Source organism: Gadus morhua, chromosome 6, assembly GCF_902167405.1.
Source record: "Gadus morhua chromosome 6, gadMor3.0, whole genome shotgun sequence".
Taxonomy (NCBI): domain Eukaryota; kingdom Metazoa; phylum Chordata; class Actinopteri; order Gadiformes; family Gadidae; genus Gadus; species Gadus morhua.
Window position 1 is genome coordinate 21,293,271 of NC_044053.1, and position 24,675 is coordinate 21,317,945.

Consider the following 24,675-nt stretch of genomic DNA (forward strand, 5'->3'; position numbering starts at 1 on the left):
GCATTCCATGATGCGATTCACCGCTACCGGAAACTAGGCTGATTCGCGAACGACTCCTCCCTGTTCATTCGAGTTCCCGGTGAATCTATTCACCGGAAGCTCGACTGAGCTGGGAGGAGTCGTTCGCGAATCGTTAGTTCGTTCAGCCTGGTTTCCAGTAGTGGTAAATCGCATCATGGAATGCACGCCATTGCACGGTTCTCACCTGAGTCAGTCAGACTCAGTGGAGTTAGTGCTACCGGACCCTCGACTGAACGAACGAACGATTCGCGAACGACTCCTCTTGGCGAACTGGGTCACGGAAACGAATCATTAAATCCATCACTAGTCTGGATTACGGAAGCAACGTACCATTCTACATTAGCGGGAGCCATCTTTGTTGTTATTTAAAATGCCTCTACGGCGCTCATTGTATTTATCCCGCCTGATTTTAGATTAACGGTTCTGATTGGTCTGTCTATCTGGTACCGGGCAAAAAGGTTTTTGTCTGCAGAGCAAATGAAACGTGAGCTCATGAGATCGTCTGGTTCCCAGATTAGTTATTTGTAGGCTAATGTTATAAAGTTTAGTATGATTTGTTTTGACAATGGATAACGGTGCTTGCCTAGCCTAAATAACATAGCTGTAATCTACCCCATATAACATTATCTATAGCTGTAAACTACCCCACATAACATTATCTATAGCTTAACATAACACCCATGTTCCCATGCTACTCCACAATGTCTTTAGCATACTTATTTTGTTAAGGTTTTTCATCTAGCAACCCCTCGCATCAGAAATTAAATTTCATACCTTTAATCTTCTCACCAACTCATTATGAATTTGCACTATGAGCTTGAAAAATGAGGGCATGGAAGCACTAAAGGGCTGATTACGGTCCCACGTCACGCAACGCAAGGACCACCCAGACGCTCCGCTGAGTCGCGAACCAGTTTTGGTTCTTCATCAGGTTTTAGTGAGCGGACCAATCACAGCCCTTGCTGCTGCGTCTCCTCGACGGAAGGTTAGAATCTTTGGGAGGCGCACGTCAGGCCCTTGCGGTGGACGCAAGGAGGGTCCGCAACCCCCTTGCGTTACGTGAACATGGGACCATAATCAGCCCTTTAGGCTATACACTCACTATTTCTGCTGGAGTGGAGAGTTCGGTCAAGTATATAAAGTATACAGAACATGTTCTGCTTTCCATTTCTTACCCCCTCCCTTCGTCCCACTCCGCTCACAGCAACTGAGCTGAACAGGAAGTTAAGGAAAAGCTTCCTGTATTGTAGCTTTGTTATACATTTTAATCCAATTGTATTTATATATTGTACTTTGGGTCGACTTTCTGAAAGACTGCTCTAGGTATTTAGGAGCTTGGAATGCAGGCCTTTCTGCTTGGCTGTCATTTTGTCATGAAATGCAAAACGAAACGAATCCAAATAGCGCAATTGATAGGCTAGTGAGGTAACTTTGCTACTCGCGCTTTAAGTTTAAGTACAGTGCTGTCCTTGCTGTGTGAGTGTCCCGTCAGCAAAAGAACGGCCATTCCTTTGGGTGGTGTGGCTAAAGGTTAACAGAGGCTACGCTTGATCATCCACGCTTGTCTGGCGTGTGTGTGTGTGTGTGTGTGTGTGTGTGTGTGTGTGTGTGTGTGTGTGTGTGTGTGTGTGTGTGTGTGTGTGTGTGTGTGTGTGTGTGTGTGTGTGTGTGTGTGTGTGTGTGTGTGTGTGTGTGTGTGTGTGTGCCCACATCGTCTTATCACCCACCTGCTCTGAGCGAGCCCCCTTGTCAACGCCAAACCCAGGGCAACACATGCAAACAAAGATGGTAGACGCAATTCGATAACACGCCAGCCCAAAACTGTTGGTTTCACAAGCAGTGACCTAAAATTGGGCCAAGTGTACGTAGTTCACCTCAACGCTTTGCCGACAGGATGTGCTCCCCCACAAGGCCAAGAGAGGGAGAGAGGATATGGAGAGGACCAAATGCACCCACTCAACCCGCCTCCCGGGTCATATACTTTCACTGTAGCATACCAGAGTGGAGTGCAGCACCACTCTGGTATGTTACCAACGGGGTACCACCTGACTTCATCTACAAAGGCTGCATAGTATTCAAAGTGACTACTTACTCTGGCAAGTGTTAACAAAAGGAGTTCCCGTAACTAGTTCTGATGGCATTGGTTACATTAACATAGGCAAGTTACATTAACAATGTTAACCGCAAATTCCAAACTGTGCTTCCCCCCCCCCTGCCTTCCCAGTTGACAGGAATAACTTGAGAATTTAAACCATCTTGAACCACAGTGTATCAGACTGTCGTTTTGTAACTTAGACCACGTATCAGGGATAGATGCACACCCCTGATATGTCAGTCAGTTTTGGAATATCAACTATGCCCAACAATAGATTCTCTGTTATTTTGCGATGATCACTGAATGAACATGAATGAGCTAACTAGTGAATTTTATTTTATTATTAACTCAGAATATTAATTAACAGGCCAATGCATGGAGATTATTTTAGCCGTTTTATGTGGTGAGCATTGATTGGCCACTTTAATTGGCACACCAGTAATATTAGATGTCTGATGTCTCTCCACATGATTTCAAGTAGAGATGCACCGATTGCAAAATTCTTGGCCGATACCGATTTCCGGTTTTTAAGGAGGTCTGACCTGCCAAAACCGGTTTTTCCGATACCGATTTTCTAAGAAATAATTATAATCATATAATATGTTGATAGGTTTTCAATGTAGTGAGTCCCCGGGACCCACAGGTGGCGAGTTGGGTGGGTCCCTGAGAAATTCAATGGGTCCCGACTCCCCAGTTTAAAAAATGTGTTTCTTTTTTATTATTATTCTATTTCTTAAATGAAATTAATAGTGTTAAACTCAATACATGAAATTGTCATCTGAAAAGCGCAGCCATTTGTATGTGGTGAGCCACTGCTTCAGAAAAGTTCGCTTTTTTTGGGAGGAACATGTAGAAGGTTGAGGCAATTCTTCTGCAGTGGGCTCATCAGGCTCAGTAGAGGGGGAGGCAGAAGTAGGTACAGGCAATGTTGAGGTACTCTCTCTAGGCTGATCAGAGTCAGGGAGGAGTGCAGAGGTAGTGGGGACAGAAAATGCAGCTGCAATAGTTTGCTGACCTGCAATAGGTTTCATCTTTTTCTTTGGTGGTATTTTTGCGTTCTCTCTTCTCTGCCTGTTTCTCGAGAAAAACGGGATCTCGTTGGAAGCGCGATGTATGCGCAGGCGCCGTTTGGGCATAACAATATGTAGGCTGCCGTTCAATGTAGTTTTCATCACCACCACCGGATTATGTTTCATTTATTTCATTACAGCACGTCCCCTAAACGTTACAACATAATCGACACGAATGAGCACAGCATCGAGCAGTGGAAACGTGGGTTTATTTACTATGAAGTTTGTATTTTTAATTGTTGAAATGAAATCAGCGGTGACGAGCTAGTTGTTTTGGTAGCGGCTAAATTAGCATGTCGCGATACTTTGAACAGGGGATCACGTCTGCGCCGAGTAGATGCGCAGAGGGTTGAAACAGTGCTTGTCTGGTCTGCTCACAAGAAGGTTTCTTTGGCCAGTTACTGTGATTAAACACGAGTTGTTTAATGTTCACAATGTATCGTTTTTCATGGGGAAAATTAGATGCGTCCCCGGGACGCATGGATAGTGAGTTTAGTGCGTCCTTTCAGATTTGAATGCGTCAGGGACGCAGGACGCGTACCTAGCAACATGATCCCCCACGGCTTATTTTTGACTTGCAAGCATTACAAACAGCGTGTTTTGGGTCGTCCTGGCACACAGTGAAATAAGTCCAAATCAGCGACATGTTTTTCTTCCCGCGCTCTGGGCGCCTTGAGCTGCTACGCACCGCGCATGCGGGTGAGTTTGATCGGCCGAAAACCGGAAATTACGACAGTGACCGGCAGGTCACCGATTGTGGCCGATTGGATACAAAACCGGCTTTTTTAATCGGCGGCCGGTTGATCGGTGCATCTCTAATTTCAAGATTGGATGATCTGTGGGATTCCTCTCATAATGTACAATCATTCTGGATGGTAAAGTAAAATCACATGAGCATTGACCCAGCATTGAGCCCAGTGTTATTTATACAGTTTTGGGATTATTACTCTTAAGGACTGAATTGTTAATATCCTAGAATCCTTGAGGAGAGCGGTAATGGATTCAAATTGAAAGCTAATATCCTGTATAATGACACTCAAGTGCCTTGCTGCTATAATTGCGCTAAACCACAGGCTACTTGCTACATTTACTTTTTGAGGTTGGATTTTGTCAGCAAAAACCACAATGTGTAGACTGCTCAATAAAGATCTTGACATCTGTATTCACATGCGTGTTTCTGCGTTCCACTCTGGTAAGCTACAGTGACATTATACAAGCTTCATAGGGGATGAGAGGCGAGTGGCGGTACATGAACAACGGAGGGGATGTGAGTGGGTGCATTCTGTCCATGCTAGATTTCCTGGGAGCACACTCTTGGCAGTACAGTGTGGACCGTCCTGTGGTTTGGAGGGAACTTGAGTGCTTTCCCTGCTGTTTTCCTGCTCAATGTAAAGGAGTTTCCGCCCTCCCCTGCTCTTTTCACTAGTTGTTATGCTGCTGCCATTACCTCCTCCTTCCCCTTGTGTTCTTCATTAGCGTCCCTCTATGATGCTGTTGTCAACATGCTGGCTAGAAGGGAAACGACTAACCAGAAAGACGTGGGACTCAGGGCTTTAGTCCCACACAGCCATCATCTCGGCGCATGCCTCTGAAAGCAGAGGCGTTGTAAATCGGGCATTGCGGCTTTGGAAATAATTCCCTTTTTATCCTTTCAATCAAACGAATGTCACACAAAAGACAGTGCTCGCACTGTCGGGCTCTGACTGGCATCGCATCCCTTATTCTTTGTTGTGTTTTCGTTTGATTTGAACTTCATCCCACCATTACCATGGGGGACACAATATCATGAGAACCAACCATGGACATATTATAAATGTGTTCATTATTCTTCTGTGAAACGATTTATAGGCCGACAAAATGTTCCAGCCCTGCCTGTACTCGGCAGTTCGTCAACTTTTACTTGAGTAAGTATGACGTCAGAGGGATAAAGATTGGACGGTTATCCGTAGAGGCATTGCCAAATGTCCTTATGGCTTTGTCAACTATTGAAGGATGGCTTCAATTGATATTTAGTGATTCTGAGACTATTGTCAGTGATTTTCTGTTGATCATTACATGGTTAAAACGATGTCGTCCCTTTCCCTCATGCGACCCAGGCATTTGGTAGAGATGTTTTGAAACGGCAAGTTTAATCCAGTTTTTTGAATAATACAATTGTATGCATCAAAAAGCCGCCCCGCTCTCGGAGTCTGTTTATCAGTGCTGCTATCTGGTTGATCTGCGTGAAAGCAGCGTGGGAAATGAGAAAGATATGGCTGAGCTAGGGAGAGCAGGGGCAGCTAGCTCTGTGCTTCTTTTTCCAGTAATCAGGATCCAGATAGATAAATCCATTATGGGACCTGACAGGGTGCCACATTCCTAAGCTGTGAGTCCTAGCAGCCCCCCGCCCCCCTCCAGTTCTGAAGGGCAGGTCTTTCTCTACCTCGGATTCAATTCCAACAACAAAAGCATTCTGCATCTCAGACCCATTACATTAGGTTTCCCCGTTCCGCCTTATTGCAGCTCTACACTTTCAATAGAATTCTCTCTCAAACCAGACGGGGCTCGGCAGAGCTTAGTGCCGTCACAAGACGCATTTATTCCCTTCTTCATAATCCACAGGGAAAACCCAACCGTTAAGTTCTTGTCGGCACAATTATTTAAATGGATGTTCATCCACTGTGGTGTCGTGATAGTGGGACTAGTGCATCTGTGGACTGATTGTGGTCCACACTTACTGTTTTAGGGTGTCTCTAAAGGCGTACGACGCTACAAGTTTGTCGTTGCGCTGCGGCTTTTGAGTAAGCCACAGTCGATGCTACAACACAAAGGGGGAAGGACGAGACGCCGCAGCCCTGACTGAAAAGTCACACTCCTCTTCGGGTGTATGTGTGCAGCCGTTCTTCCTAAAATGGAGGTGGGGGGGGGGGGGGAGGTTATGTGAGGGAATGATGTATCTGCTAGCAGACAGGAGCAAGAGGATGACAGGGAGGGAGTGAGTGAGAGAGGAAGGGTGGGCTTTGCAGGGGAAGCACGCTAGAGTGAGAGGCGGGGTGACTGGGTTCATTCTCAGTGCTGGCTGTGGGCCAGCGGCTTTGCCTGTTGATGTCTGTAGCGGTGCCAGTGCATGTGTGTTTAGCCTCCTGTCTGGAAGGCCCCCTGCTCGCCTCACTGTTTATGTCAAAGCTCTCTCATTGTATTGGCTCTCATTTTGATTCTCTGCTCTCCCCCTGCAGATCTTGTGACAGCCCTCAAACCTCCTTCTCTCTCCCTTTCAATTGCCCTCTCTCATTCTATTTTTGTTAACATTTTATATTCTCTTCCCTTATCATTGTCTTTCTTGTCTCTTTAATAGTATTTCCATATCTCACTCTTCAATTCAATTCTGAATTGAATGTCCTTGCCGATGGCCAACTTCCTCATCTAGATGGTAATAGCGTTGCTTTATGCCTGGAAACACAATATTATAGCTATCCTGTTCACCATGTCAGGTTAGGCTATCATAGGTTGTCATGAGTTTCCGGGGAGGAGGGTCATGAAAGTGTCAATCATGGCTGAAGAAGCACGATGTGTGATGCTCTTGTGTTCTTAAAAGAAAAGAGAATAGACATTGTGGATCAGTTCCTGGGTGTGACCAAGGACAGACAGTTTGGGCTGTCCATCCCTCAAAGAGAATTTGAGTTGACAAATGTGTCAACATATCAAGAACATAAGCTAGAATAACCTAGCTACCAGGTTTGCTGTATGTTAGCAGCAGGTCTCATAACGTTTAGGGAGTTTTATACGCCGGCAAAGGAAGATACAAGGTACTTTTTAATATTGGGTAACTTCAAGATGACTATAACCTAAATCAATATAAGGTCAAACGCGTGAGAGGAGTTGTCAAACTAGGGAGGAAAATAGAAAATAGTCTGCGTTGCTAGACCGGGGTGGTAATCTCTGTTCTTTGATTATGTCACTACAAGTTGTACAGCAGGGCATTCGTTCTTCCTGACGTTCACGTTTGGCCTGATCCAGGCGTGCAACGCTGGTTTAGTTTGAAGTTCCTTGTGCCGTAAAGTATATTGCCATTGTTGTTACAGCTTCAAACTTAACAGTTAAGACGAATCAGCTTTTCCATGCATAATGTCTTTCTTGTGATCTTACTCATTTGTGTTTTCAATCCAATTTTCTTATTTTGGATGGTGATGATCGTAATGATAATGCAAACAAACCAGCGCCACATTTAGCTTTGTCTCATGCAGTCATTTGCCAGTGAAATCAAACGTCCCTGTGTGCCTGCCAGCCAGCCGGGAGAGATGAGCAGAGAGTGGCTCTTTGTGTGTCTCTAAGAGGAATGCAATTTGAACCAAACAAAGGAGACTGGTACACTGTCGCTCCACGGTTACTCGTACTGCCCTGCAGGTCACAGTTAAGTCTGGTTGTATTTACCGCTGTAACCATGCAGGCGCCACTATGTGTGGAGGAGTCTTGGGCATTTACTTTACTTTATTTTCATTAACCTCAGTTAACCTCTAACATCAGTAGGCCTCCTTCTCAGGTTATTGCTGAATAAATGACGTACCCAAAGTAAGTTCAGTATGGCTCCACAACTACAAGGGCTAACACCTGGGAGATTGTTGAGGAAGTAAAATAATGAATACGGATGCCAGCAGGGCTGAACAATATGATGAAAACATGCAATATGACTGTCGATAAGGCTAAGCAAATGTTAGCGTGCCGAATTCTAATGAATTAAAAATAAACAAATGGGGATGTAAATAACTGAAATGTGTTTCATGGTTGAATTATCAGTCGGTGGTATGTAAGGAATATTTATATGGGCCCACATTCACAAAAGCAGCCATGAACCATCCGAAAGAAATCACTTCTGCTCCATCTTGTATAAATAGTATTTCAGATTTGATTAAGTTTACCTTCATTGATGTCACTGGCACTTTCAGGGTAATTGTTTTTCTGTCTGATTAGTACTGTCAGTCTATCGTGGGGTACTTGTTTACTTGCAAGCTGCGTTACTTGTTGCGGTTTCGGGGAAGTTGTGTGTTAATTACAGAAGTAACTAAGGTATTCTAGGTTTGTGCTTGTTTGCTACGACCCTGATACCCATTAGTGTACATCCGTTCCTGATTTTTTGCCACTAGTTGTCAAAAACCACAACCAGTGGCCAAAAACAGTGGAATCTCAGCCTTCATATAAGCTGATTTCAAAAAGATCGCCATTGCTCTCATTGTTTTGTTCTATTTATTTTATTGAATTGTATGCCAGTTATGAAGTAATGCCAATATTAATTTCTTTAAAAGGTTATTATTTACTTGCAAATTCTAATGTAAATGAGCATATGGGCTTTTACGAACTTGAAGTTGAGTCACTCAAACGCAAATCTATGAAAACAGCAGTGTTCTCTCTCTTAAAGGTCTTCAGGTTTTTAAGTTGGTTACTCATATTATCGAAATGGTTTCCAACAATGATCAAACCAAGAAATATCTGTCGTTTTATTCACGGTAACTGTCGGTTAAATTTGGTGGCACGTCAATTGTGGCATAAGCACTTATCCCCCTAACTTCTGGGGAAACGAGTGAGTACATTAATCTATGTATTTCAATATAGATTTAGCTTACTACGATGTGCTAGCTGGGAACACCACATTGATTCAATCTAGCTCTATCTGCCAAAGGAGAGCCCCACCTCTCCCTGCACACTCAGGATCATGCACGGGAGGATTGTTCGCTTTTCCCTGCAGAAAAGACGGCTGGCCGAATTCATTGATAGAATCATTCCTAAATCCACAAATCGCTGAGAGGGATGCCAGAAATCCTTGGTGTGAAAAAATGTATATGAAAAACACGGCATGATATGAAAAGTGCTTTTCAAGTCAGTTTAACCTGTATCCTATACGGTCCTGGCCTCTTACGGCGGTTGTGGTAGTAATATCCGATCATCTAAATATATGGCCTGTTAAACCCTTTGAGACTGTTCCCGTGATTAAGGGCTATAAAAATAAAGTAATTGAATTGATTCTAGACTAATTGGCATAACCCTGACACACACACACAGACACACAAACATGTACATATCACTGTGGAGGACTGTGGCAGTTCTCCCATCCTGGATGATTTATTTTTGTCTTAACCTGCTCTGACATTGGGGATCAGCGTGTTGGCCTCCCTCTTAGTCAAGCCTGTCAAAGTTTAGTTCACCCTGCTTGTCCGAGCATGCCACCGACCCCTCAGTCCCCCACCCCACCGTCAACGCTGCTGAAACATGAGCTTGGAGAAACTAGTGTCATTGCCGGGAGGCCTAGAGAAATGGCATGCGTCCTAATGCCTCTTTTGGCAGGCCTCCCCCGGACACGGTGCGATTGCAGTTGTACTACTACCGTACACACACACGCGTGCATACGCACGCACACACACACTCAGCCTTTTAGAAGCGCCCGTCCACGTCAACCAAAAAAAAGAGACTGTTGTGCGAACGCTGACAAGAAAATTTTGAACGTAATTTTTCATCACTATTTATGAATGTTTAGGTTGGACGTCCTCTATTGGGCTCGCGGTTCTGCAAGGGGGATCTCCATCATGTTAATGGGACATTTACTTCAACCGCACCATGTAGGGAACTTCGTGGTTACCCTAATAGGATTTTGCTTGTCTTGGTGTCTTTAGGTTTCTTTATGGTCGTGGGCTGATGCTTTCGCATACAGAGGTCGCCTGCCTTCTTGGTGAAGATTGTTTTCACGCCATATATGGAGTACTCATAGGGTCCTCTGTTGGATTTGCATTGGAATCCCATATTTGGAGTGTTCGTCAGGGCCTATGTTGGGTTTGCATTGGAAACCAATATATGGAGTACTCATAGGGTCCTGTGTTGGGTTTGCATAGGAAACCCAGATGTGGAGTACTCATAGGGGCCTATGTTGGGTTTGCATAGGAAACCCAGATGTGGAGTACTCATAGGGGCCTATGTTGGGTTTGCATAGGAAGCCCATATATGGAGTACTAATAGGGGCCTATGTTGGGTTTGCACCATGTCATGAGTTAAAACAGTGCACGGCCGTCTATCGATCATTGAGTTATTAATGGTGCTCCTGGATCCCTGGTGCTCTGGCTGGCTCACCCACCACTACAGCTGTCTGACTCAGCTGGTCCCAGGCCACCAGCAGACCAGTCGAGGGGACAGTGGTCTCATTCAGCGAGAGAGGAAGAGGGCAGTCTATACAGCAGGTGCACCCATCCAACCTGGCAGAATAGTACATACACTGTCATCCTGACACACAAACACATACGCACGCACGCGCGTGCGTGTGTGTGCGTGCTTGCGCGCGCGCGCGCACATACACACACCTCTAGCCAGAAAACATCACACGGATGCCAAGCAAGCGCCACGCTTACAGTTTTATGGGCTGTAGTTAAAAAGCGATTACGGTTCTTCCAGTCCATATATCGCTGTGTCCCGGCATCTTTTTCAGCCTCATTCTCCCTATCCCTCTGCAGGTCGCTGGCTCCTGTATTCGGCCGATGATGTACTGCGACTGATCTGCAGCCCCTCCCACTTCCTGCCTGCAGAGGAAGCGGCTCTGCCAGCATGTCTTCTCATCCCCAGTCGGTGCCGCAGGGCCGGAGGGCGGTGGACACACGCCACCTGCCCAACCCTGCCTCACTGCCCCTGCAGCTGCAGCGGGCACACACGGTAAGCACCGGACACGCATACATACATACATACATACATGCATGCATGCATACATACATACATACATACATACATACATACATACATACATACATACATACATACATACACGGTATGCACCTGGCACACAGACACACAAACACACACACGGTATGCACCGGGCGGCACACACACTGTAAGCCACCGGGCACGGGCGCGGACACGCCATCTGCAGCGCCGCACCCAGTGAGGGTGTATAGGTCCAGCCAGGGCAGTCAATGTGTTGTCGATGCAGCTGATTTATTAACTGATAACAAGCCTTTCTATGCTAAATCCCTTGTTAGCTGTGAAGCAGCCTTTTTCCCGGCGCAAGTTAAAAAAGAAAGAGGCAGCGCTGGCGAAGGCGAAGGCTGCACATTTGCAAAGCGAGGTTCGCAAAAACCGCCATCAAGAGGAGCCCCACCTCAAGCATTTCCATACACAAATCCCAATTATCCAGAGTTAATTGACCAGCAATGGCAAAGTCGTTGCAGCTTCTTAGAAGATGCATTGAGTGAGTCAAAAGCTTGTTTGGCGGCCTCTTTCTTCTTGGGTGAGAGAATCCACGGGGTAGCCAACCCCTCCTGCGCGCGCGCGATCACACACACACACACACACACACACACACACACACACACACACACACACACACACACACACACACACACACACACACACACACACACACACACACACACACACACACATGCCCTACATTACAACAGCTGCACACCCAGCTAATCCTTCCCCTGGCCCTCCTCATCACATTCAGCAGGAGATGAGGGTGGACAGGCTGCATTCCTCCAACCTGTCTGAAATTGGTGAAAGGGCCACATTATCCGCTACGTGGATTAGCGCTCCTGGTTTTTTTTATCCATAGGAAATTGTAGGAAGAGAAAGAGAAGGGAAGTGGGGACTGAAAAAGAAAATAGCATCCGAGGCAGGGAATCAAAACGCACCAGGACTAGTAAGAACCCATTTTCTTTGAGGACAGGACATCCCTCGGATTTCCTAAAAGAAGAATGGTTGGATGCAGTAATGGGTCTACTCTGATTAGGGCTTTGAATCCGAACTTCGTTATTCGAATATAATTCGAATATCAAAAAATAAATCAAAATTCGAACGGATATTAGGCAGCCCTTAATATTCGAACCTGTTATGGGCAGGCCAAGAGGGAGAGACGTCGGAGAACCCGACGCAGTCTAGTCATAATATTGTTATGAAGTATTGATTAGACAGAGATTTATTAGAAACCTAATAAACCGTTGGAACATGCAAGACCGGTAACCATAGCAACGCCGGTAAACAATCCTTGCGAAGCCCAATCCAGGACTTACAGAAGGCATTTAATGGTCAAAATATTATTAATAAATGTTCGAATATATTAGAATATTAATATTAATAAACAAACAAACTTCGAATATGATTTTTGGGCAAAAGTCAAAGCCCTAACTCTGGTGGCCTGTTGGGACTTTGTGTTGCAGGAGGTGGGACTGGTGGACTACCACTCTCATGCGAGGGACTACAGCTCCCATCTGGCCCAGCCTCATCGCCGCCGGCCCTCCCTGCTCCCGGAGTTCCAGCCGGGGAACGAGAGGTAGGCACAGCCCCCTTTCATCCCATTCAGCTGCACATCTGCAGCTTTTAAAGGGTTGGGTTGCTCTTTGTTAGAGCGGAGGGGAAGGAATTGCACAAGTTATTAGACCAGTATTGTTATACAAAGGATTGGGAGTCTACCTGATACTTTGCAAACATTCATCTGAAAACATGTTACTTTTTGGTCAGTAAAGACTAAGGCATATTAAATAATGCATTCAACCTTTATTGTGCTTTTCATGATTTCTGGTTTATTGATATAACACATATTCAAGTTTTCTGGCATAACAAATAACAAACTAAACTGCTGTCAATCAGTGTATCATAATCTGTCTCTATTTTCTATGCTATGTTAAATGAACAGTACTTTTCTAGCCGTTAACCCGGAGTAATCTTTGTATAAGTGGCACATGAGAGCCATTCCTCTGTAATGCAGTGTTAAACAGCTTTGCAGGGTAATGGGGTATGCATCCCGCCCATCAACTGGTCCGCACTTACAGGCACAGTGTTGTATGTATAGGGCCGTCCCTCTGGAGACGGGGGTCTTGCACCTTAGTCTTAAATGAAGTGCTATTTTCATGCTTGCTGTAGATTAGAACCCATGCACTTTATATTCATGTTTCAATTTTGCATTAAACTTTTATTCTCACTGTGTACTTGGCATGGGATCTATGTTGATCAAGAACATTATCACAGCCTCTTTTTCTATGCATTGGTTTGCTGTGCATTTCTTGCACCCTCGCCTCAGGAATGCTATCAAGGCACATTGGCAGACAGCAGATGGTGGAGCATCCCAATATATGGCCCACTGGTGATTTTTGTCTAGGTCCTCAGCTATCTGTCAGACGGGATTATGTGAGAGTTGTCTTATGTTGTGAAGCACAAAGATGGGTGATGATTTAGTCAGCCGGTGGCTCACATAGCCTTACACAAGGTCATGACAATTTTAATGTTTTGTGTGTTTTCCGCGTGTTTTTTGCGTGTGTGTGTGTGTGTGTGTGTGTGTGTGTGTGTGTGTGTGTGCTAGGGAGGCCACAATTATAGATTTTAATCGTAAAATCATAGTCTGAGGAATAATGAAGGTTTCACAATTATTATGCATTAATTTATTTCACTATGGCTGTATAAAATCACATGAGGGTTCTTTAGTTGATTGATTCAAATGAGGAGTAAAAGGCTGCAAGACCTGTGTCTGCATCAGTGCCCTTTTAACAAGTCCTTTCACTTCAAGAAATGTGAGCCCTACATTTTCAGTGCCCTCTTTACCGTTGAGGAGACGGGTTTGACCACCCGTTTGTAGCTTGAATACAAAACAGAAACATTGGTCAGAATTTAAGTTAGAGCTTTACTTTAGGACCGAGGTGTTCTAGGGTGATGGGATTGCATTTGATGCTGCAGGTGCGGAACTATTCTTTCTTGCAGTGGTGATTTGTTGTAACAATCCAGATAGGCTCTTCTCCTTCGTGTTTGTGGTGGTGGAGGTGCTTTGCGTGGTGGCTGGAGGCTGTTCCGTGTCTGGAGGTTCTTGTGTTGTAAGTGCAATTGGTTCACCACTGCATGCCTTGTCTGTGTCCTGAAGATTCTCAGCAGAGCTTCCCCTAAAACACTGCATCCACAAAACTAGATGTGTTAAGCAAATTCTTCCTTACTGAGCTGGCTTACTTCTACCAGGCCAGTGATGTCATTTTCTTAAGGCATGAGATGCCGTGTTTTTCTGTATTCTGCTAGCACCCCACAGATGGCCCTGCTGCTGCATTTCAACTTTGGATCCCCCCTGCTGGCCCCATCGTGAATCAGTGCAGGCTCAGGGATGGTCAATTCTGCCTGCTTCTTTTGAAGCTCTCACTCAGCTTCAAGAAAACCCCTGCACCAAATGTCTCCATGCTCTGGTAGCGGGTTTACAAGGACACTTTTCAAAGGCTTTCTTCAAGTAACTGGCATTGTCTGTTGTAATTCCAGACAGACTCTCTTTCTGAATCTTCCACTCCTAGAGGGCGTTTTCCATCATTTCAGTGATATTCTCGGCGGTTTGGTCTTGTGGAAAAGACATTGTCTCAAGGCACTAGGACTTAAGTGGCCAATCGGAGGATATATCGTGAACTGTAAAGCTCATAAAGGGTTCACCTCCACCACAGGGACTGGTCCACAGGTCTGTAGTTGCATCAAACCACAAACCCTCTGCCAGCTGTTGCTCCACACTGGCTCGTACCTCCTTGCTCCTTGCACATGCTTGGGATTTGGTTTGTGGAGAAGTAGATTCTTGTTGTGGCACTGCCTTTTTCATTATATGAAGAAATAAAGTTGTTTTTTTTTAGGAAATTAAGCTAATCAATAGAAGCCAGAGAATTTATCAAATCAAATGTTGATGGTCAGATAAAGTTAGTTTTAAGACAGAAATTAAGTCTATTATAACTTGGCATTTGCTTTTAGTTATTTATTTTAGAGAATAAATGAGTATTATGAAAAACAATCAGTGCATTAAGCGACTATAAAAATGTTGGATGGAACCCTACATGCAATATTTAGATAATGGTCTTGAGCCTTATGTGAATGGCTGTACTATTTAAATGTACTATTGTTTACAGAAAGTTCCTTTTTTCTTATTGGAATGGTTTTATTTTGTATTACTTTTATTTAACCTAACACAGTCACAGCTTTTTTGATTATTGTTAGATTTTTCTATGTTTGGTGGTTTTATGTTCTATGCCAATTAAAAAATAAAAATAAATACATGTTGGAAGTAATCTATAGCTCAAGTCTCTCAACCTTGCATTATAATAAAGAGAAGGTCACATGTTTTAATTCTATAATTACATTTTCATTAAATCTAGTGAATATAACATCAAATCAAATCTTATTTGCAATATGTTAAATGAAAACTCAATGTTTTCCCCGAATCGGTCAGCCCTTGGTTCTGGGTAGCTAGTCAGTCATCAGCTAGACATTGGTGTTTTCCCACTGGAACTCCCCGCAGAACATTGTACCTCCAAGGAGTCAATTGTAAGAATGGTTTCGATTTTGTTCGCTTGTGGTTAATCCCCATTTCCATTTTTAGCTTAAGATGTGTGGGACTTTTAAGTCGATTTTACGCATAACATTACAACACTTTTAGGGAATTTAGCAGATGCTTTAATCAGAAGCGCCTTTCAATAAGTACATATGTCAGAAAAAAGAGAAATGACAATATATCTAATTTAAACAAGTGCAAAGCACGTACAATTGCTAGGTTAACCCATGCCCCGTATATAACAAAGATAGCTAAGACACGATGCAAAGTACTATTTTTATTGCCAGGAAGTAAAACATACAATAAATGCGTGACCACAGTTTCTAGTCCAAATTTTTTGTTTGCGCAGGACCAACGTTTGGACTGATCATAGGTTGTAACTGCTCAAGTAAGATGAAGTGGATTTTCACAGGTTTACCTTCATGTAGACCGTTTGGCCATTTGCCCTGTCTTCACCCAAGAAGTCTGCCACCTCTGTCCCTGTCACTTCCTATAGTACACCCAAGGTGGCTGCTTCCTCACCCATCTCCATACCTGAGTCAGATTACCCTCATCAATCTGCCTCATATTCTGGCCCAGATCCAGTTGCCTAGTGTGTTTATGCAAATACTTCAAGCAATATTATTCTGATTTGATGCTTAATCCTTCGACTACCGATTTTAAGATTTCTGACTCATCCACTTGTTTTTGACACCCTGAACTGCCTGCCTACCTGGTTTGTGACCGGCCTGTTATTGTACTTTGATGAAAGTAATTTTACGAGGCTTTCTGCCTCAGAATCCGTGTATTTGGGTTCCAGGATTTCTGAGACCGGGCCCGCTGAGCGGGAGAGGCAATCAGCCTACTCCTTGGTTCAACTTTTTTCAAAATAACTTAACCTTTTTAACAGGGAGGAGAAGCGGCCAGAGCACTTCTTAGCCAGGTTCAGTGTAGTCTATTATTCCATTGAATCTCGCAATGTAGCGGCAGAAAACAACTCTGCAGTTGTTGCAAAACAATGTGACCCTGCCTCACTTTCAATGCCTTTTGATCTGGGCCTGAGCTCTGACCTCACTAAAGCTACGGCCACACCAAACGCGTTGCACGCGTAAGAGGCGTAGAAAATCGGCATTTTTGCATAGGGAACCATTCGTTTAGGGTTGTAGATGCGTTACACGCGCTACAGCAGCGCGTTAGCCGCGTTTTTACGCACCGAACGCGCCCAACGTGCCTACGAGCGGAGTTCAAACTTTTTATGCTCCTAAGTGCGACGCCTAGGCGCGATAGCCAATCAGCGTTGAGCTTGACCCAACGTCAATGGCAGAGAGACGGAGGACGCACAGAAGCAGAAAGAACATGGACGACCAAGTCATAATTTCAGTGTGTTTCCTACATTCCTCTGACTCCCACAACAAATACAGCGCAGCGATGGTGGTGTTCTCATCCAGTTTGTAGAGCAAAAGAAAAATAGCGGGGGAAAATACGTTTTTGGTGGGCTCAGGGACGTTTTTCTACGCCTCTTACGCCCGTAACGTGTTTGGTGTGGCCGTACCTTTAGGATGCGCTGGCGGCTCTAGATCCTCCTATTTAGCTGTACATACTGAATGTGCTCTCCATTTGAATTGACGGGTGCCTCAGAGAGCGGAGAAAAGAACGAGCCTTGGTAAAAGCTCCCAACATACCCATATGTTCTGACTTGTCCTTGGCTTGTGCTGTACAAGACTGGTCTTCAGGTGTTTTTTCACAATGGAGCCCTCTGTGTCACGCTGTATGCCTTAGAGCTGCCCTTCCTGTCACTATCTGTGACAGCTCTTCTTCGGGGCTCACAGACCTGTCATGCGTCCCGTCTTGGCACATAAAGGGGATGTACAATAAGGGCCTCCTCCTTACGCCTCCTTCGGGCATCATCCGCCCATCCTCATCTCATGCTGGGGCAGGGTTCTTCTCTTTGGGGAAGAAGACACCTCTGCGTTGATTATCGAGGTCTGAACACATCACTGTGTGGAACAGGTACCCGGTAGGGGTGGGAATCTCTTGGCACCTCACGATTCGATTGCGATTATGAGGTCAACGATTAGATTCTGAAGCGATTATCGATGCATCTTGATGCAACAATTTTTTTTAATGTATATTTCCATGCATGATTTTCAAAAATATATATATACATCTGGGTTTGCTACTCAGAGTTTGCTAATCACTTCCTACTTTTGTGATGATCATTCAAGACATCAACAGATGAATTAACTTATCTAATATTTTATAAGAGAGAAAGCTTTTGTCACAAATATGACTTTCTATGAACAATGCAATAATCAATGCAGCTTGCATTATAGCACAATATGGAAGCATGCAAAAAATAGGATTCAGTTTTATTTTCCTTCTAATCTTTCTTTTCTGTGTCATTAAAGGAAAAGCTGCTCTTGAATTAGAAGGAGTTCTTGTGTCTGAACTGTGAGTTTGCGCGCATGCTATGCATAGGCTGAATCGCAATCGTGTCAAGACAAATCAGATTGGCCAATACACACTGGTGATAAGTTCAATAATTTTAAAATTACAAAAATTATCCCTCTCTGGCGAACAGAATGTTGCAGCAGGAAAAAAAAAAAAAAAAAAATCAGATTATTAATTTATCTGCATCGAGACAGAATCGTTCTAGCGAGAATCGCGATGCATCGAAGAATCGATTATTTTTCCCAGCCCTAGTCCTCGGGGGTATCAACCTCCAACTTTCCTTGGGTTCTGTCATGATTTCACCTTGATGTAGACTGTTTTCCTTATTGCCCTGTGTTCACCCAAATTGGCTGCCCAAGACTAAACGACATGCCCGCAAGCAGCGCAAAATGGCCAAATCAAAGCACCTACACCATCAAAATAAGCTATGGAGGACTATGATGATGTTAACTAAGAACAACGTCGGGCAATCATCACCAAAGTTGGTGTACTTAAAGAATCATAGGTCAAGATTGAGGCCCCGTCCACACGAAGCCGAAACGGGCGAAACCGTTACAGTTTCGATCTATCCGGTTTTGAAGTATCTCCGTAAAGACGAAGCCAAGCGAAACCGGGTAGACCTGTAGAAACGCTGTAGTACACAAGCCAGGCCCATAAGGGGCGCTGCTTCTGCTACAGAAATCCAGAAGGAAAATAAATAAGAAAAGAGGCGAGCATGCGCATAAAGGGTGAGACTCCGCGGGCTTAACAGTCATTGGCTAGAGGATCGAAGGGGGGGGGGGGCGATGACGTCATGGTTTGCGGTTTCAGTCGGTTTCAGGCGTCCACACGAATCCAAAACGAAACCGGGTAGATTTGAAACCACCTCCGAGGGTGGTTTCAGAAGTTTGCGGTTTCGGTCAGCGGATTCGCCGGCTTCGTGTGGACGGAAGGCCGAACCGTACAAGACCTTTGCGGTTTCGCCATGAAATCGGCTTCGTGTGGACGGGGCCTAAGCAAGCTACAGCAAGCTTCAAATAGGGGCATATAGATTGAAAACGTATGAAAATGAAAGCATAACTCCTCACCCCTTGGACATACTGTAATGATACAGTCTATTAAAATGACCCTAGTGCTGGAAAATATGGCCTGAATCACTATATTTTTTTGCCTAATCTCTATATCTGACTCGATAATCGTCGTATTAAAGTTTATAAATAATATTCCTGTTTAACACTGAACTAGACCAAATAGATTTGTTACAAACCAGATATTTTAATTCAGATATTTCAAAATCTATTTCAAAGTCCTGTGAACGTTTCAGTAATTCAGCACACATCGGTTCTGTCAGACTGATACAGAAATGATTCAACCAACCAAACTCTGTGAGAAGTCTCAGCTAAAATGTTACATGTTGATCATTTTAACCGAAAGATTGCTAGTTCGATCCCCAGCTCCTCCTAGCTGAGTTTGTCCCTGAGCAAGACACTCACTGCTCCTGACGAGCTGGCTGTCGCCTTGCATGGTTGATTCTGCCGTCGGTGTGTCAATGTGTATCCAACCGCTTTGGATAAAAGCGTCTGCTAAATGCCCTAAATGTAAATTATAACAACTGTTATCAATCCTTTATGTTGATCTTTTACTGTTATGTCATTGGATGCCTTGCTACAGGCTACAAATATGTAAGTAACTATCATGAACCAGTAATAATCTACTGGATGGTCCTTCCTTGTTGACCAAAAAGCTATGGTAGAAGTTAAAAACCAACACGATTAAGCGTAACACAATCCCCTCAATAATGATATTTGTTCACTTTACTTCTGGCTTCAAGGCAGTTTCTAAGTCCCACCGTGTCCGCCTTTTCCCATCTTTCTGGTATCAGAAGAGTGGCTTATGATGGAGACCAAGTCACGTTCAGACACTGGTGTTCCAAGCCGTCATAGTTAATCATTACTGAGTGTAGTTTGACAGACTGCATCATTTTAAAGGTATGATATGTTATGTAACTTGCAGCCATTTCATGAGAAAGAAATTACACATCGTGACTAAACATAACGTGAATATAGCTTTACTACATAACGTATGTGAACATGATTTCAGCATGAATCAAGTCTTATAGATTTCCAATTGTGGTTAAGTCAACAACCGCCATAATCCCAAAAATACTTCACAACGTCATCAAACTACGTCTTTTTGTTGAGTGTCCGCTAGCGACTATACTTGCATAATATACCTTTAATAGTAGGCGGTTAAATTATACATGTTATTTCATGGATTCGTTTTTGTTTGTTGATATGAACAGAATTATATTTGTCTTTAGTCTGTTATTTCACTTGGTTCAGTGAGGGAGAGCTTCATCCAATAAATGTTTTGCTATAAAATGTACCAACTTGCAAATCAATATGAATATTTACCAAACTGACATGAGGTGTTAATCAATTTAGCAAATGATTGAGGAGTCCCATTGCCTTTTTAAATATTTCTGTTGTCATTTTGAAGCATAATCCTGGTTGGTGTGATGGAGGGCTTCTGAATTCATTGAAACAGTGTTTATTTGCAAGCCTTTGGCTGTATTTCACAATTGTAATGGCTGTGCCTGCTGTTGGTTCAATACGTTTTCTAACTCCAAACACCAAAGCCCTTGAAAATGGTGCCTTTATGATATAATCTTTAACATATAATTGTTAATTCAAGATCAACTGCAAAATCCTTTACAAAGGCCAAGGGAAAGTGGTGCTTGTTCCCATGTAAAATGGCATGAAATCGTTAAGTGTTATCCAAAGGTGCTGAGAGATGCTGCTTTACGATTATAATCCATTGAAAATCCTTTTCATATCAGACTATCTTCCCATAACTGTGGACTCCCCGCATGGATGTGATTTGAGCCTGGAGTGTTGATCGAGGGCTATACAAACTAACTTGGCATGACTTGATTGCCCCGTCAACCAAAAACCCCAGAAATTATTACCAGAATGCCCTCTCCCAACGATGGGGTTCCCTGCCAGGGCCTGGTTCAGTCCCCACCCCTCCGCTTGCCTGTACACAGCTGCTATCTCTCTTTTGGAGGACAACAGCAACAGCGGCAAAGGTGCAACTCTGCAATGCTTTCACGATAATGCCACTTTGTTTAGTACACATGACCTCTGCTCCGCTTCTAATGGGCCCGCATCAGGGAGGAAGAGAGCCGTTGTTGTATCATTGCCCTCCTATCCCCCTGCACCACTTTCCTCAACATTATCTTTCAAGGTCTTTCCACACACACCTCTCCCCTACCCCCACATATCCTCCTGAGGAATCGGATTATGCTGCACGTTCTGCAGTGAGAAAGAGGGAAGGGGGGAACCGGGAATGGTGCGAGCAGGATAGGGAGGGAGAGAGCAGATTATGATGTGATTATGTAAGTGCCAACCCTCTATGGAAATCAGGGGATGCCTTTAAGTGAATGAGTGTAAGGAAGTGTGTGTGTATGTGTGTGAGTTGTTGCTTTTTCACACTTCATCTGGGCATTAATGTTTTCTGGCTCGTGTTTTTCTTTCCTGCTTTGTTTTACCTATTCCACAGAAACACCTTAAACTCTTATCTCTTTCCATGACACCTGCCAATCTGAGGAACTGCATGTTCCCAGTGGAGAGTATGCAGCGCCGTGTCTAGTCTGTGTGCAAGGGTCCTTATCTGTCAGGATCCTCCCATCAGTGAACCGCCCAGAGCGGCACTGGCACTCTGCTAGACAGAGCCTGAATCCCTGCTCCTTTTGGCCTGTTGGGAAACCACACAGTAGGTCTTTTGTGAGCCTGGACCAGCAATTATGGTTGTGTTTCCCAGCTTTTCCCCCCTTCTCTTAAGCAGCCACTTCCATTTTGTCGTTGGCAACGACGCCGTTGACATTCTGCCGTCTGCCTCGGGGGGAGACTTATGAAAATCATTTCCCTCGGATGGAACAGAGCTCCAATTCTTAGATAAGCCCATCTTGATCCCAGGCCGCCTCTGAAGTTAATATTCAATGGCTGTCATTTGACTTGCGTGCGTGTATTTCTGCCCGTGCATGTGACCTTTCCCTGCCAACCCCCCCTCCGATGACTCGAGACCTCCACGCATGTGACTTAATGCAAGTTCATAGTAGTACTGAATGTTACAGCACAGGACGTCCTGTAAGGTCACCCAAAACCAGTCCCCCTCCCACCCTTCGGGGATCACGCTGCTCTTATTGCTTACAGAGCAGTATGAGTTTTGGTGTGGGCACAATTGGTCCAACTGCAGGTCTAATAGGAAAGCGAAGGTCCTTGGGCTCTCGGGGGCCATTATTTGTTTAACAGTTGCATGCTAAAGCCAAAGAAGAGCTGCTTCAGCCTTCAACTTACTATATTGAAGATGGTTCAAATGGCAGTGTTTGAGTGAGTCATTGTTTCCACTGTTTTACTTCCCTCTCATTCTGACTTCAAACGTGAGTCCTTCCTCCAGTACCCGTTTCATGTTTCTGCGCCGATTACTGTCTGCTTCAGTCCCTCTGGGCGGGTTGATCCAAAACACGCGAGGTCTTCTGATCAATATTATCTGATCAATAGTCTGATAATCCTATGATCAATGCTGATGCCGGGTTCAACACTAACATTTTCTGCGTTTGGCTCTGATGCCACTTACTTTCTTTTTGGTGGCCTCCTAACAGATTTTGTCGCTTATCGCAGAATAATCCCGTCCCTAGTCCATTCCATCCATCGGTGTAGGTTAATTAATTTTTTTCAAGACTTGAAATAAATTGTAAATTGTTTTTATTGCATAGGCAATCTTTCTCTTTTTCTAATGAGTGCTCGTGTTGTGTGAAACCCTTCATTACCACCCATCGTCTTAACCACAGAACAAGACCTCAAATCCAATCATACACATGGGACACCGTGCTCTGGCTCGCCTGGTGTGTGATGCTTGTGAGGAGCGTGGTGCAGTGACAAAATTAACATTGTTTTTGGGAGAATTATGATATCTGTACCTAATTATTTATTTTTACCGCACCAATGCGACCTGGGAAGAAATTTCCTCACATCCACATAATAAATTACTGCAAACGTGATCATTCTTATGCCCTGTGATTTCCCGATAACACTTTACTCACCCTTCTACTACAACCGTCTTCCCTCTTCGAAATTATCAGCTCAACATTGAGTTCCATCCTAGGTTTTCCCTTAGAGAGTTTGAAGACCATCTGTCCACCTGCTTTGCCTCGTGCCCTTTATTGATATGATAACCCACGCTAGCCTCAAAGGCCCTCATTACGTTCCATTCTCTCTCACACTAACCTTCGCCTCCTCTCTCCCCTACAGAGGCCAGGAGCAGCACATCCGTTACGAACACATCTACCTGACGGAGCCCAACAGCCAATCAGAGGTGGAGTATGCCGAGATAAAACGACCTCGCTTGGAGATGGGGCAGGAATCTCTGATGAGGCACTCTACCCACCGGCCCCCGCTGCCTCTGGGGGGTGGAGAGGACATGGCCAAGGTCAGTGCTCCTCACTATGTGCATTCTACGCTCACCACTTTGTTTTCCTCCTTCACCTACTCCTCCTAGTTCAGATCAGTTTTGAGAATTTCAGTGGGAATCTTGAAATGAGAATTTGAGAGGGTGAAAGTTTTAGTTGGTTTTATTGGTTTCAGATCATCATCACATTAACACTTAAGCTTCTCTTTCCTGCGCATCAGGGAAAGCACTCAGAGGTTCCCCGAGTACACTGCCGGTGAATTGTGACGAATATTTTAATGGACAGTATAGAGTGGTTGGCTACAGCCCGAGTCGTCGTACATCATAACACCGGCGTGCCGGCTGTTTGTGTTCACTCACCCGTTGAGATAATCACCTGCTTTCAATTTGGACCGCGCTTGTTTTCCTCTGCTGAGGTTACCAACTGTTATTCATTGACAGCTGTTGGCCAACCATGTCACCTCACATCACATCACAACCGGAGCTAGCATAATTTAATACAGATTTTAGGGTCCATCACCTTAGAACAACACTGTTGGCTATTAAGTTGAACTGACGAGAACTACCAAATGTTAGGATTTTGTCCGTTGATTAATGTTCCCAACATCTTATGCCCCTTATCTTAAGGTCCAGGCTTATGGCTTGATAACAACCACACCTCGAATAATGTGGTAGACGACATAATATTAGCCAATTGAATTGGCAAATATTACGTGATGTAATTTCTCTCACTTAACATGTGTTCTCTGGCCTTTGCTTAATTAATTTATAGAACGCCCCTCATAAAGGTTACTTTGATGAAGAATAATCATTAAATTCTCTATTTGTCAGCGCTGCTATCACGTCGACTACTACGCCCAAGAACACACTTCCATAATCTTTTAAATAAAGTTACCTCAACAGAAAGTGATGTGAACAGGGCAACGGTAAAGTCAGCGGCAGTAAGAGAGAGGGCCCGCTCTGTGGCAGGGCTGTGGTGCCAAGGCAGTGGGCAGGGCGAGGCCGTTGCGAAAAGGCAATTAATAAATAATAGAGCTGACCTAGATCTCTAAAATGAAGGGCCCGTGTGATGTAAGGAGGACGAGCGGCGGATCAAAACAGCGCGCTCCCACGTTACAAAAGAGCACTTCAGACTGCCAGAGGAGGCAGGCAGCCAAGGAATGGTAAATGGATACAGCGATATAACCGAGGCTTCGGGAGTCACCCCCTCACAGAACCATGCAAGCACACACACGCGCAAACACAGGCTCACACTGAGCATCTGAAGATGGGAGGGAAAGGCTAGAGAGTGCTTTGGAGACAACTGCATGCCCTGTCACTGTATT

At 44.4% G+C, this 24,675-nt stretch overlaps 1 protein-coding gene across 14 annotated transcripts in view; it reads left to right on the forward strand.

The window, feature by feature from the left end:
* The window catches only part of ncor2 (nuclear receptor corepressor 2), a 112,070-nt gene that overhangs the window by 14,956 nt on the left and 72,439 nt on the right, over positions 1-24,675 (forward strand). For all 14 annotated transcript variants that reach the window (XM_030357788.1, XM_030357787.1, XM_030357790.1 and 11 more), the window contains exons 2-4: positions 10,656-10,851; positions 12,354-12,466; positions 23,194-23,371. In XM_030357788.1, the coding sequence (XP_030213648.1) occupies positions 10,747-10,851; positions 12,354-12,466; positions 23,194-23,371 (396 nt within the window). In that variant the 5' untranslated portion in view covers positions 10,656-10,746. The remainder of the gene's footprint in view (positions 1-10,655; positions 10,852-12,353; positions 12,467-23,193; positions 23,372-24,675) is intronic.